General features: G+C 37.4%; 1 protein-coding gene across 5 annotated transcripts in view; it reads left to right on the top strand.

Moving 5' to 3' along the window:
* The window catches only part of PIAS1 (protein inhibitor of activated STAT 1), a 127,922-nt gene that overhangs the window by 103,262 nt on the left and 10,370 nt on the right, over nucleotides 1-14,290 (top strand). For all 5 annotated transcript variants that reach the window (XM_086322821.1, XM_086322818.1, XM_086322817.1 and 2 more), the window contains 3 exons: nucleotides 9,916-10,076; nucleotides 11,787-11,917; nucleotides 12,620-12,800. In XM_086322821.1, the coding sequence (XP_086178947.1) occupies nucleotides 9,916-10,076; nucleotides 11,787-11,917; nucleotides 12,620-12,800 (473 nt within the window). The remainder of the gene's footprint in view (nucleotides 1-9,915; nucleotides 10,077-11,786; nucleotides 11,918-12,619; nucleotides 12,801-14,290) is intronic.

The raw sequence follows: 14,290 nt of genomic DNA, 5'->3' as shown, positions 1-14,290 counted from the left end.
GCCATGCCACGTGGCATATGGGATCTTAGTTCCCCAACCAGGGATCAAACCTGTGCCCCACTGCACTGAAAAGGCAGAGTCTTAACCCCTAGACTGCCAGGGAAGTCCCTGTATAATTATTTTAAATTCTTTCCCATGTATATGATTCAGTAGTTGACAGAACTGAAGGGAGAAATAGACACAAACACAATAATATTAATAGTAGTAGACTTTGATACCCTACTTTTGGTTATTGATAGAACAACCAGACAGAAGATCAGTAAGTAAGCAAAGAGCCTAATCAACACTGTATACCAATTGGACCTAACAGATATACTGCACCCAACAAAGCAGAATATACATCCTTCTCAAGGGCACACAGAACACTCTCTAAGATAGAGCATGGGTTAGGCTACAAAAGAAGTCCTAACAAATCTAAGATTAAAATCATATACAATATCTTATCACAATGTGATGAAAGTAGGAATCAGTAACATGAAGAAAACAGGAAAATCCACAGACATGTGGAAATTTAATAATACATTCTCAACCAATGAATCAAAAGAAGAGGTCACAGGGAATTTAGAAAATATTGGAAGACGAAAATAAAAATACGGTATACCAAAATTTACAAGATGCAGCAGAAATAGTAGGAAGAGGAAAGTTTATAGCAGTAAATGCTTACATTAAAAAAGAAAGAACTCAAATCAACAACCTAATCTTGTACCTCAAGAAACTAGAAAAACAAACTAAAGCTGAAGTCAGCACACAGAAAGAAATAAAGATTAGAAAAGAGATAAATGAAATAAGACACTAGAAAAACAGTCCAAACAAAAATCACAAGACTAAGAGTTGGTTTTTGAAAGATCAACAAAATTGACAAGCCCTTAGCTAAACTAAGGAAAAAGAGGAAAGATTCAGATAGCTGAAATTAGAAATGAAAGAAGAGACATTATAACAGATGTCACAGAAATTAAAAGGATTATGAGACTGCTGTGCCAACAAATCCTGAAAGATGATGCTGTGAAAGTGTTGCACTCAATATGCCAGCAAATTTGAAAACTCAGCAGTGGCCACAGGACTGGAAAAGGTCAGTTTTCATTCCAATCCCAAAGAAAGGCAATGCCAAAGAATGCTCAAATTACCGCACAATTGCACTCATCTCACACGCTAGTAAAGTAATGCTCAAAATTCTCCAAGCCAGGCTTCAGCAATATGTGAACCGTGAACTTCCTGATGTTCAAGCTGGTTTTAGAAAAGGCAGAGGAACCAGAGATCAAATTTTCAACATCCGCTGGATTATGGAAAAAGCAAGAGAGTTCCAGAAAAGCATCTATTTCTGCTTTCTTGACTATGCCAAAGCCTTTGACTGTGTGGATCACAAGAAACTGTGGACAATTCTGAAAGAGATGGGAATACCAGACCACCTGATCTGCCTCTTGAGAAATCTGTATGCAGGTCAGGAAGCAACAGTTAGAACTGGACATGGAACAACAGACTGGTTCCAAATAGGAAAAGGAGTATGTCAAGGCTGTATATTGTCACCCTGTTTATTTAACTTATATGCAGAGTACATCATGAGAAACGCTGGACTGGAAGAAGCACAAGCTGGAGTCAAGATTGCAGGGAGAAATATCAATAACCTCAGATATGCAGATGACACCACCCTTATGGCAGAAAGTGAAGAGGAACTATAAAGCCTCTTGATGAAAGTGAAAGTGGAGAGTGAAAAAGTTGGCTTAAAGCTCAGCATTCAGAAAACGAAGATCATGGCATCCAGTCCCATCACTTCATGGGAAATAGATGGGGAAACAGTTGAAACAGTGTCAGACTTTATTTTTCTGGGCTCCAAAATCACTGCAGATGATGACTGCAGCCATGAAATTAACAGACGCTTACTCCTTGGAAGGAAAGTTATGACCAACCTAGATAGCATATTCAAAAGCAGAGACATTACCTTGCCATCGAAGGTTCGTCTAGTCAAGCTATGGTTTTTCCTGTGGTCACGTATGGATGTGAGAGTTGGACTGTGAAGAAGGCTGAGAGCTGAAGAACTGATGCTTTTGAACTGTGGTGTTGGAGAAGACTCCTGAGAGTCCCTTGGACTGCAAGGAGATCCAGCCAGTCCATTCTGAAGGAGATCAGCCCTGGGATTTCTTTGGAAGGAATGATGCTAAAGCTGAAACTCCAGTACTTTGGCCACCTCATGCGAAGAGTTGACTCATTGGAAAAGACTCTGATGCTGGGAGGGATTGGGGGCAGGAGGAGAAGGGGACGACAGAGGATGAGATGGCTGGATGGCATCACTGACTTGATGGACGTGAGTCTGAGTGAACTCCGGGAGTTGGTGATGGACAGGGAGGCCTGGCGTGCTGCGATTCATGGGGTTGCAAAGAGTTGGACACAACTGAGCGACTGATCTGATCTGATGCCAACAAATTAGATAACCTAGAAGAAGTAGATAAATTCCTGCAAGCATATAACCTACCAAGACTGAATCATGGAGAAATAAGAAATCCGAACAGACTTGTAACTAGTGAGGAGATTGAAGCAGCAATGAAAAACCTCCCAACAAAGAAAAGCCTAGGACCCCTTGGCTTCAGTGGAGAATCCTACCAAACATTTAAAGAAGAATTAACACCAAGCCTTTTCAAACTCTTACAAAAAATTAAAGAACGAACACTCCCAAACTCATTCTTTGAGGATAGTGTTACTGATCCCCAAAACCACACAAAAAGACAAGACAAAATGAAACAAACAAACTAGAAAACTGCATACCAGTATCCCTGATGAAACAAAAACTTGCAACAAAATTCTAGCAAACTGAATTCACCAGTGTATTAGAATAATCATACACCAGACCAAGTGGAATTCATAGCTGGAATTATAAGACTTGTTCAACATACAAAAATAAATCATTGTAACAGAGCACATTAACAAAATGGAGAACAAAACCCACATCTCAGTCAGTATAGAAAAAAATTACAAAAGCATTTAATAAAATTCAACACCCTTTCATGATAAAAATACTCAACAAACTAGAAATAGAAGGATGCTTCCTCAACATATGAAAAGCCATATATGAAAAGCCCACAATGAGGATTATACTCAGTGTGGAACGACTTGAAAGTTGTTCCTCAAAGGTAGAGAACATGACAAGGATGCCCATTTGCACCACTGCTGTTCAATATAGTTCTGGAAGTTCTAGCCAGAACAGATGGGCTGGTGGTAGATTGGAAAGGAAGAAGTGAAATAACTTCTGTTTTCAGATGACATGATCTTTTATGTAGAAAACTCCCCTTAAGATTGCTCAAACAAACAAAAAACTTATTAGAACTAACAAAGTTATAGTCAAAATCAACACAAAGTAGCAGTCAAATGTTAGTGGCCTCTTCCCTGGTGGCTCAGTGGAAAGAATCCACCTGCCAATGTAGGAGACACGGGTTGGATTCCTGATCAGGTAGATCCTACATGCTGCAGAGCAGCTCAGCCCGTGTACCACAACTGTTGAGCCTGTGCTCTAGCACCTGGAGCCACAGCTACTGAAGCCTGTGCGCCCTAGAGCCAGTGCTCCACAAGAGAAGCAACAGCAATGAAAATCCCACATGCTGCAGCAAAGAGTAGCCCCCACTCACCCCAACTAGAGAAAGTCCAAGCAGCAACAAAGATGCAGCACAGCCAAAAATAAATAAATAAAATTTTAAAAAGTTAATTGTCTTTCTGAAAAGAACTAGGTGACCAAACTGAAAAGGAAACTAAGAAAGAAAGAAAGTGAAGTTGCTCAGTCGTATCCAACTCTTTGCGACCCCATGACTGTAGCCCACCAGGCCCTTCCATCCATGGGATTTTCCAGGCAAGAGTACTGGAGTGGGTTGCCATTTCCTTCTCCAGGGAATCTTCCCGACCCAGAAATCAAACCTGGGTCTCCCGCATTGTAGGCAGACACTTTACAGTCTGAGCCTCCCATTTACTATAGCGTCAAAAAGGATAAAATATTTAGGAATAAACTCAACCAGGGAGATTGAAAACTATAAAACATTGCAGAAATTCAGAGAAAATAGAAATAAACAGACATCCTATAATTATGGACTAGAAAACTTAACATTGTTAAAATGTCCATACTACCAAAGTGATCTACAGATTCATTGTTGCTCCTATCAAATCCCATTGGCATGTTTTACAGAAATTAAAAAAAAAAATCCTAAAATTTCTATGGAATCTCAAGGGACTCTGAGTAACCAAAGCAATTTTAATGAGAACAGAGTTTGAGCTCTTCCATTCCCTAATTTCAAAACATGCTAGAAAGCAGTAGTAATTAAGATGGTATCAGATCAGATCAGATCAGTCGCTCAGTCATGTCCAACTCTTTGCGACCCCATGAATCACAGCACGCCAGGCCTCCCTGTCCATCACCAACTCTCGGAGTTCATTCAGACTCAACGTCCATCGAGTCAGTGATGCCATCCAGCCATCTCATCCTCTGTCGTCCCCTTCTCCTCCTGCCCCCAATCCCTCCCAGCATCAGAGTCTTTTCCAATGAGTCAATTCTTCGCATGAGGTGGCCAAAGTACTGGAGTTTCAGCTTTAGCATCATTCCTTCCAATGAAATCCCATATAAGGTGGTATAGTATTGACATAATGATATTAATAGATAATATAGACCAGTGGCCCAAAAACAAATTCTTACAGTATATATGATCACATGCCTAGGAATGCCAATGCTGCATAATAGGAAAAAGTCTCTAAACAAATGGCATTGGGGAAAACTGGATATTCACATGCAAAATAATGAAGTTGGACCCTCAAAATTAATTCACAATGGATTTAAGATCTAAACTATAATACCTTTCATTGTTAAGAAACATGGGGGAAAAGCTTCAGTTGAATTTGTCAATTACCTCTTGGATATGACACTAAAATCACAAGTGACAAAAGCAAGAACAGACCAACGGGACTGCACCAAACGTAAAAACTTCTGCTTGTCAAAGGAAACCATGAACAGAGTGAAAAGACAGCTTAAGGAATGGGAGAAAATAATTGAGAATTTTATACCTGAGAAGGGGTCAATATCCAGAATATATAAGGAACTTCTGCACCCCAACAGCAAAAAAAGAAAAAGCCTGATTAAAAATAAGCAAAGGACTTGAATAGACCTTTCTCCAAAGAAGATACATTGATGGCCAACACCACACGGAAAGATGTTCAACACTGCTAATCACCAAGGAAATGCATATCAAAGGCACAGATGAGATAATCACTTCATGCCCATCAGGATTGCTCCAATCAAAAACAGAACAAGTGTCAGTAAGGGTGCCACAGATACTGGAACCCTTGTGCACTCTTGATGGGAATATAAAATGCTGTAGCCATTATGGAAACCAATATGGAGGTACCTCAAAAAGTTAAAATGAATATGTGATCCATCAATTCATATATCTAAAAGAATTCAAAGTAAGATCTCGAAGAAATAATTTGCATAACCACATTCATCACAGTGTTATTCACAATAGCCAAGAGGTGGAGGCAACCCAGATGTCCATCAAGAGGTGAACAAATAAAATATGATATATTATGTATGCAACATGAAAAAAAGGAAATCCTGTCATACGCTACAAGGTAGATACACCTAGGTAACATTACAATAAGCAAAATAAACTAGTCACAAAAGCATAAATACCATATGATTCCATGAAGTATCTAAAGTAGTCAAAATCATGGAAACAGAAAATAGACAGTTACTATGGGCTGGGGGGAGGGTTTCAGTGGTGCTAGATGAAAAAGTTCCAGAGATGTGTCGTACAGTAGTGTGAACATAGTATTATTGAATTGTACACTTTAAGGTGGTTAAGGTGGCAGATTTAATTAATGGTAAATTTTTTTGTACAATGAAAGTTAGTGGCTGGAGGGACCTGGGATGGATTCTTAAGTTAATCAGATGTTATAATAGACTAAGGTGTAAAGGAATGTGGTATTTTTTTAACATTTAGAAAAATGGTTCACAGTCCAGGTTAGTGAAGGGCGAGAAGACAGTTTTTTAAGTTGTATACCTATCATACCCTCTTGCTTCCAAACACCTATTTATCCACCCTCCCCTTTGACATGATTTCTTGCCACCCTGTTCCATTATAAAATACCAGTTTAGAGAATATGAGAAATTTAGGAATGTGCATAAGCTTCATTTTCCATTTAAATCACTGGAAAGGGTCTTGTTTTTTTGCATTCTCATTTTAAAAGTGTTTACAGTTGTGCTAATATATATGATGTTTATATTGTTTAACACTTAGATGAAGCATTTTTTTGTATAAATAAGCACTACAACATAAATCTTGATGTTCTTATTTATAGAACTAGTTTTGAATTTCATAGTTCAGGTGATCTTTATATTAGTACAAAATGCTAATCATGTTTTGCTCCTTGTACCTCTTAATTTAATGGGCCAACTTTAAGTTTTTCTTTCCATATCCCCTTTTTTAGTTTCAGCAACTATAGCAGTTCATTTTAAATTGACTTATGCTTTCAAAATTCAGACTGTAGGGAAAACAACTCTCTGTATATAATCCATAATTATAATACTTTTATGGATTTCTATTTGACCTAAGAAATAATACCTTTACAATTATTCTGGAACAGTAATGCTTATATTTTAGGTTTTTTACTCTAAAAAGTAACACTTTTTAATGACAACTCATCTATATATCAAATTTATAGAATAATAAAAGATTTGTTCCCTTTGAAATATGTAAATATGATGTCTGACTGTGCATTTGAATTGCCCAGTTGTGATATACACAGCTCAAAATAAATGAGTTTCTGTTTGTGTGCTGTTTAGCTAAAGGCAATGAAAATAATTAAAAATGATTTTTGTTCTTTGGGAATTTTTTAGTTTTGATTTATTAAAAATAGAACTGGAAGAATATTTGTGAACCTGCTTTGTGAGGTACTCCCTAGACCTGTAAACTCAAATGCAAATCTCTTGGAATTGATAGAAGAAAAGGAAAAAGAAACTCTTTGAAGATTTATTCATGAAATACTTATGATAATGATAATGATGAAAAAGTTGTAAAAGTCCCAATTTCACACTGTTCTTTTCTTTTTACAAGGGAAAAGTACATATATTGTTGATGTTTTTTAGAGTCCTTTTGGTATAAGCTGGTTTGAACTTACATCTAAGTAGGGTATTTTCTTTTTCTCTTGAAGTATGCTCAATTACTATTATGTTATAATAAGATTAGTGGCTTTAGAAAACTTATTTGGGAGTTGTTTTCAAAGTGTTTATTTGCAAATGATGCAAATGTCCATCCCATCCCATATAGGGAAAAGGGGTTTGTAATTACAAGATGAAGATGTTTAAAGCTCAGCTTCTTCTCTGAAGTTAGAGAATTAAGTGTCCACTCTAAGATAAGTATTTAGAATTTAGTGATTGTTTTTAAAAGTCAGGAATATGAGGGTTATCACGTAACAATTACTCTGTAATTCTTTGAAACGAGACATTTGTGTAACAGCTAATAAATTGCATTTCAAAATGAACTTCTTTCTTGTACCTGTTTATACATGTCCTTCCTGCGCCATTCATGTAGCAGTGTTCCTTAAAAATTCTGTAGGTAAACTTGTCAGTGTGGCTGATCATAAGGGCTTGAGAGTTGCTCTCCCAATGAAAAGATGAACTGACAGCTGGGAATTTAGGGCTAAAGGTATGTGAGATGATGGTCTTTAGAGAATAATTGCTTTTCAGAGTATAAGTTCTACAGCCTTTGCTTGGATTCTGAAACAGTCTTTGTATCTTATCTTCTTATCCACTGTCTTTGTAAACTGTCAGAAGTAGCCTACTAGTTATGCAATTACCTGAACCATGTCTGTGATTACTGTATTCATCTAGAATCTCTCTGCTTAGTTTAAAGGCAGTGGTAAATATACCTACTCAGTAGGAACTTGCACTTCCCAGATAAGTTAAGGCCTGAACTTTAGACATAAAAATTTAATTTAGCACCACCAACTAGATGGTTTTGGGAAAATGTTTCTAGACTAATGTGGTATGTCTTGGCTAATGGTAAATAGGTGGTTTTTTTGTTATGAGAGCTCGTTCTGTTTATGTGTATGCCTTTTCATCAGGTACTTAGGTAAATCAAATCATAAAAATTAAAGAGAAGTGTAGAAGGGAAGTAGTGGAATAGTTCAATACTGTGTGAGCATAGAAGAGAAGACTGACTAGGCTGAGGTTTGAGTGGGTCTCCTACTAGCTCATAAAGTGATTTGAAGTAAATATGTTTCTGTACTTTAATAATGGGGGCATATATTGAGTACTTACTATGTGTTAGACCCTGTGCAATGAATATAATTTAGACCCCCCAGTCTTATGGTATAGATGCTACTTTTATTCCCATTTTAGAAAACTAAGGCTCAGAGAGACTAAATAACATCCAAAATTCACACTGTAAGTGAATGGTGCCTCCTAGAAACTGTCCAGCATGCACAGCTGAAGCCTGATCAGTACACAGGACCATCTTCCTGCTGTATATGTAGCAGGTGCATTTCCTAGTGCTGAAGATAAGGAGATGAGCCAGATGTGTTTCTTGGAGGAGGAGAAACACATAAATAAACAGCGTGATCATATGCAGGGTGGAGTTGGGAGCACAGAGGAGGAAGCTGTCAGTTTTCTCTGTATCCTTCCTGTTCATACTTCTGATACTATACACTGGCATTTCTCCTTTCTCAAGATGATGGCACATTCTGGGTCCTTGTTTATTCTTCATCACTACATCCTGTTGAAGTAAGGGGGAAGCCATGTTCTATCAGAGATAGAAAGAGAGGCCCGGCAAGGTTAAGTGCCTTTCCTAGAGGCACAGTAAGTCACTGGTGCCAGAACAATAATTCAGGACCCCAAATGACAGTTTCCTTGGTAGACTAGGAAATTGCACATTTCCCTGAAATTCAAAGCCAAGAATCTTTTTTTTTTTTTCTTATTTAACTTTTATACTTTTCAAACCTTTATATTTTTCAAGCTCACAAATATGTGTGAAAATCTTTTCCTAATATTTAGGGGGAAAAAATATGGTTATTGAAAGTAGGTGACTTCTATACTATATGGGCACTATGACCTCTGGGGACCCTGCAGTGGTTATCTGGCTGAACTGTATGAAGTGTCCTCCATGCAAGGAGGTGGTGATATGGTAGCTCCCTGGGCAGGTCTTGGGACAGCTTTTCTGCTTTGGGCCAAAGCTAGCAGTTCAGACCAAATGAAGCAGATCTCATTGTTCATAGTACAGACTCGACCTGTGTCAGCAGAAGCACTGTTTGCAGGGCAAGAAGAGCAAGTCTCATAACGTGCCAGAGATGCTAGAGGTCCAGAGGTGTTTGCTGAATTGCCTGTGATGGTACCCAGTGAGGGAAGAGAGTGCAAACAACTGGCTTTGCTCAGAGCTGCCATTAGGCAATTATGCCAAACGTGGGAGTGTTTATTGTTTTGACCTGTAAATTACTCTCATTCAGAGATCAGGTTGATTATATCTTGAGCATTTAGTAAGGCATTCATTTTTCCTTTCCCAGTACCTAGTAAAGTGGTTCTTTTTTGGATTCGGGACTACCCTAACAATTTGGTGAAAGCACTCTTTGGAAAAATGCACACATTTATAAGATTTTGTGTGTAATTTCAAGGGATTCATGGTCTTTCTCCCTAAAAGTGGATCTGTAAGCTGTGAATTGAGGGTTATAAGCTGTGAATTGAGGGTAAATAACCTCTGCTGTAGATTTTCCATAGTCTCTGTATTTTAATATCCAAAGAAATAATAGTAATTTTTAACCTGTAGATGTTTTACAGGAAGTGTGTTGAAAGTAGACACAATATGCTTTAAATCAGAATACATGCACATTGTGTTTGTTTCAGGAAAAACTTTTAACAACGGTTGTCTAATACTTAACTTTTGTCTCCCTCTTTTAAAGCTTGGTAAAATGCGGCTGACAATTCCATGTCGGGCCCTCACATGTTCTCATCTGCAGTGTTTTGATGCAACTCTTTATATTCAGATGAATGAGAAAAAACCAACTTGGGTTTGTCCTGTCTGTGATAAGAAGGCCCCATATGAACACCTTATTATTGATGGGTATGTCAATTTAAAGTTTTTCCTTGTACTTTATAGTAACCATCTATTAGTTTTGTTACCCATCAGGTTTGGGATTAAAATTCTATAGATAGTGGTTTCTGAGTTATATATTTTTAGAATATTCATGACTGTAGAAATCTATATTTTTTCTAAGTAATTAATATTGTGAACATTTTCCCTTTTTAACTATGTCTTCTTGTTTTGAAGATACATGCCTCACTGTCAGTGCCTCCTGACATTACCATTTTAAAGGACCAGTGGTTCTGAGCAGGGTGTAGCTTACACCTTTTCCTAACGTGACTCCATCTGTCCCTAGACATGTAGACCTTTCTAGAGGAAGAATGAAAGAATTGCGAAACTCTGTTTACCTAAGCTGACCAAAAGTCGGGCTGTTTTTGGAGATTTTCTGGTGCTTCATTCACTATATGGGCCTACTCCCTGCTGTGTGGGCTCCTAAAAATGACCAACACACTGACTAGCAGCTCTCTTTGTTTCTGTTTCCCCTAAAACACTTGGCTTTGTCTTTCTTCTCCATCTATAGCATCACAACAGTTACTTTTTTTTCCCTGACATTCCAGTGTTTTATCTGTCCTTCCACACATCTTCAAATATCTTTTTAAATTTTCTCCTGTTCTCTAGCCTCCTTTTTTTTTTCCTTTTTCCCTCTGAGCAAAAATAAATTGTGAAAAGAAAAAAATATATTCTTGATATTTCCTGTGCTCTCTAGCAAAATGCTTAATGTATCTTATCTATAGTATTTGAGGAAACAAAGGAGCCAGAAGGTATAACATAAGGAATGGAATACATTTAGCAATACAGGTGTAACCCAGAGCTTGAAAGGTGCCAGACCAATCATATGGGGGAAAGTAAATGTGTAACTTAAATGTTGTATGTTTAATTTTTCAGAGATGTCAGTGATCACTAATAAATTGAATAATATTTTACCAACTCTGTATATTACATAACTTTAGATGCCCCCATCAATTGGGATTTTTCTTTCTTATTATAATATCCACACATACATACATACTCCTAAAGAAAAATTGGAAAACGCAGGAAAATAAAAAGATGTATTCTGATTTTTATTTTCCCATAATTGTGATTATACAGTATCAGTATTTTTTATCCTTTGGTTTTGTTTAACATTATAACCTAAGAATTTGATCATTCGTGTTACACATTTTGGCAAATCTCATTTTTTAGTATCTGCATGGTATTTATCAAGGAGTTCTATCTTTCAGTACATATCTTACATGTATTTCTACAGTTATCGAATAAGATGTGCTTACTGTAGGCAGTTTGGATTATGTTGAAACGTTTAAAGAAAAAGAATAAATATCTTCCATGTTACCTCTCAGAGATAACCACTATTTATATACCACTCACACACAGAATTTTGTTTTTGAAATACAGAGTTTTCTTTCTTTGTCCTCTTCCCACTTACTATGAACATTCACCACCCCCCCTCATGTTATGTTTTTTTAAATCTCTGGAAACCTCATTTTTCAGTTATGTAATATTTTCTTGCATAAACCTACCATAATATAAGTAACTATTTTCCTATTTAACCCTAGATTTTAAGAACAAATAATACCTTGTACTTTCTCATTTATACTTGTACAAAAAATAGGTCTGAATGTTTTTTGAACAGTAATTCTAATAGGTCTTAATTTAGAATGTGATATTCAAAGGACAAATTGTTTTTTATAGCTTGTTTATGGAAATCCTAAAGTACTGTACAGATTGTGATGAAATACAGTTTAAGGAGGACGGCTCTTGGGCACCTATGAGATCAAAAAAGGAAGTACAGGAAGTTTCTGCCTCTTACAATGGAGTTGATGGTGAGTGTTAGTTTTCCAAAGGGATGGTGCACTCTCCTTGCTCTTTTAAAGCCTGGTTTTCAATATTAAAACTCAACTTTTTTTAAGAATATTCATAATTTATGGATAACACAATAACTCTTATTAAATTATTGATTAAATGTTCAGAAGTAGTGAAGCTCTTTTTAAATTCACCTTTTGCAAGTTTTTAAATTTTTGTGTATGAGGTTTCAGAGTAACATAATTTAATAAGCTTTTTTTTTGTGAAGTCATGCTTTTGAAATGGTATCCTTTTAAATTTTTAACAGACTTGATATAGGTTAGTGAATGTTCTTTTTTCATTTGCATTTTTTCTCTAGCTTTTAGTATGTTTTTGCTGTAAGGAAGCTAAAGTATTACCATAACATTTCTCAGTGTATCAGGTAATGTACAGGGAAATGTGTAACGTGTGAATTTGCTCTCAGACTGTTTTTATTGTGAGGCGGACGTAACATTTTGATTCTCTAACTCAGAATTATTAAAAAAAAAAATCCTTGACAATCTATACTAGTAGTCTTGAGCTTAGAGGAGTAGAGCCACGATTGCGCTTTTCTTCTTAGGCCCCAGCAGTATAACTATAACTGAAAAAGTCTAAACTGTAACTGACAGACTAATCCATAGGCTGAGGGAAAAAGAGATATCACAGGACTTTTTTTGCCTTGTGTTTTGATTATTCCCTCCTAGGATGCTTAAGCTCCACATTAGAGCACCAAGTGGCTTCTCATCACCAGTCTTCAAATAAAAGTAAGAAAGTAGAGGTGATTGATCTAACCATAGACAGTTCATCAGATGAAGAAGAAGAAGAGCCATCTGCCAAGAGAACCTGTCCTTCCCTGTCTCCCACATCGCCACTAAATAATAAAGGGTAAGTGCCGAGATCTTTTTTTTTTTTTTAAAGTCATTGTGAAAGTTAATTTTGAAAATAGGATTAAAAGATCTGCCAAATAAAATGGTTATGCACCATTGTAAAACAGTACAGAGAATGAGTTGGATTGTTCTCAGTGTATTTCTTCAGTTCACTTCAGTTGCTCAGTTTTGTCCGATTCTTTGCGACCCCATGAATCGCAGCACACCAGGCCTCCCTGTCCATCACCAACTCCCGGAGTCCACCCAAACCCATGTCCATTGAGCCAGTGATGCCATCCAACCATCTCATCCTGTGTCGTCCCCTTCTCCTGCCCTCAATCTTTCCCAGCATCAGGGTCTTTTCCAGTGAGTCAGCTCTTCGCATCAGGTGGCCAAAGTATTGGAGTTTCAGCCTCAACATCAGTCCTACCAATGAAGACCCAGGACTGATCTCCTTTAGGATGGACTGGTTGGATCTGCTGACAGTCCAGGGGACTCTCAAGTTCTCCAACACCACAGTTCAAAAGCATCAATTCTTCGGCGCTCAGCTTTCTCCACAGTCCAACTCTTACATTCATACGTGACCACTGGAAAAACCATAGCATTGACTAGACAAACTTTTGTTGACAAAGTAATGTCTCTGTTTTTTAATATGCTGTCTAGGTTGATCATAACTTTCCTTCCAAGGAGAAAGCGTCTTTTAATTTCATGGCTGCAATCACCACCTGCAGTAATTTTGGATCCCAGAAAAATAAAGTCAGCCACTGTTTCCACTGTTTTCCCATCTATTTGCCAAGAAGTGATGGGATCGGATGCCATGATCTTAGTTTTCTGAATGTTGAGCTTTAAGCCAACTTCTTCACTCTCCTCTTTCACTTTGATCATGAGGCTCTTTAGTTCTTCTTCACTTTCTGCCATAAGGGTGGTGTCATCTGCATATCTGAGGCTATTGATATTTCTCCCTGCAATCTTGATTCCAGCTTGTGCTACCTGCAGTCCAGCATTTCTCTGCATAGAAGTTAAATAAGGAGGGTGACAATATACAGCCTTGACATACTCCTTTTCCTATTTGGAACCAGTCTGTTGTTCCATGTCCAGTTCTAACTGTTGCTTCCTGACCTGCATACAGATTTCTCAAGAGGCAGGTCAGGTGGTCTGGTATTCCCATCTCTTTCAGAATTTTCCACAGTTTATTGTGCTCCACACAAAGGCTTTGGCATAGTCAAGAAAGCTGAAATAGATGTTTTTCTGGAACTCTCTTGCTTTTCTTAAGGGGCTGGAATAATGCATTAAAGGGGTCACTTGGGTAATGATATTCATCATACCAAAAGATGGTTCTAATACAGTGTTTCTCAAACTTGAGTATGCATCAGAATCACCTGAAGGGCTTATTAAAACACATTGTTCTCCTGTCCCCCCATGTCTGATTCAGGAATAGGAACAGAAAGTGTTTGGGATTGAGCTTGGGTCTCCTGCATTGCAGGCAGATTTTTTTTTACCGTCTGAGCC

The sequence above is a fragment of the Bos grunniens genome, chromosome 10, assembly GCF_055505025.1.
Source record: "Bos grunniens cultivar Pamir isolate PY7600 chromosome 10, Bosgru_T2T1.0, whole genome shotgun sequence".
NCBI classification, from domain to species: Eukaryota; Metazoa; Chordata; class Mammalia; order Artiodactyla; family Bovidae; genus Bos; species Bos grunniens.
The sequence above is the reverse complement of the archived record's forward strand: the minus strand, read 5'-3'. Positions and strand labels throughout refer to the sequence as shown.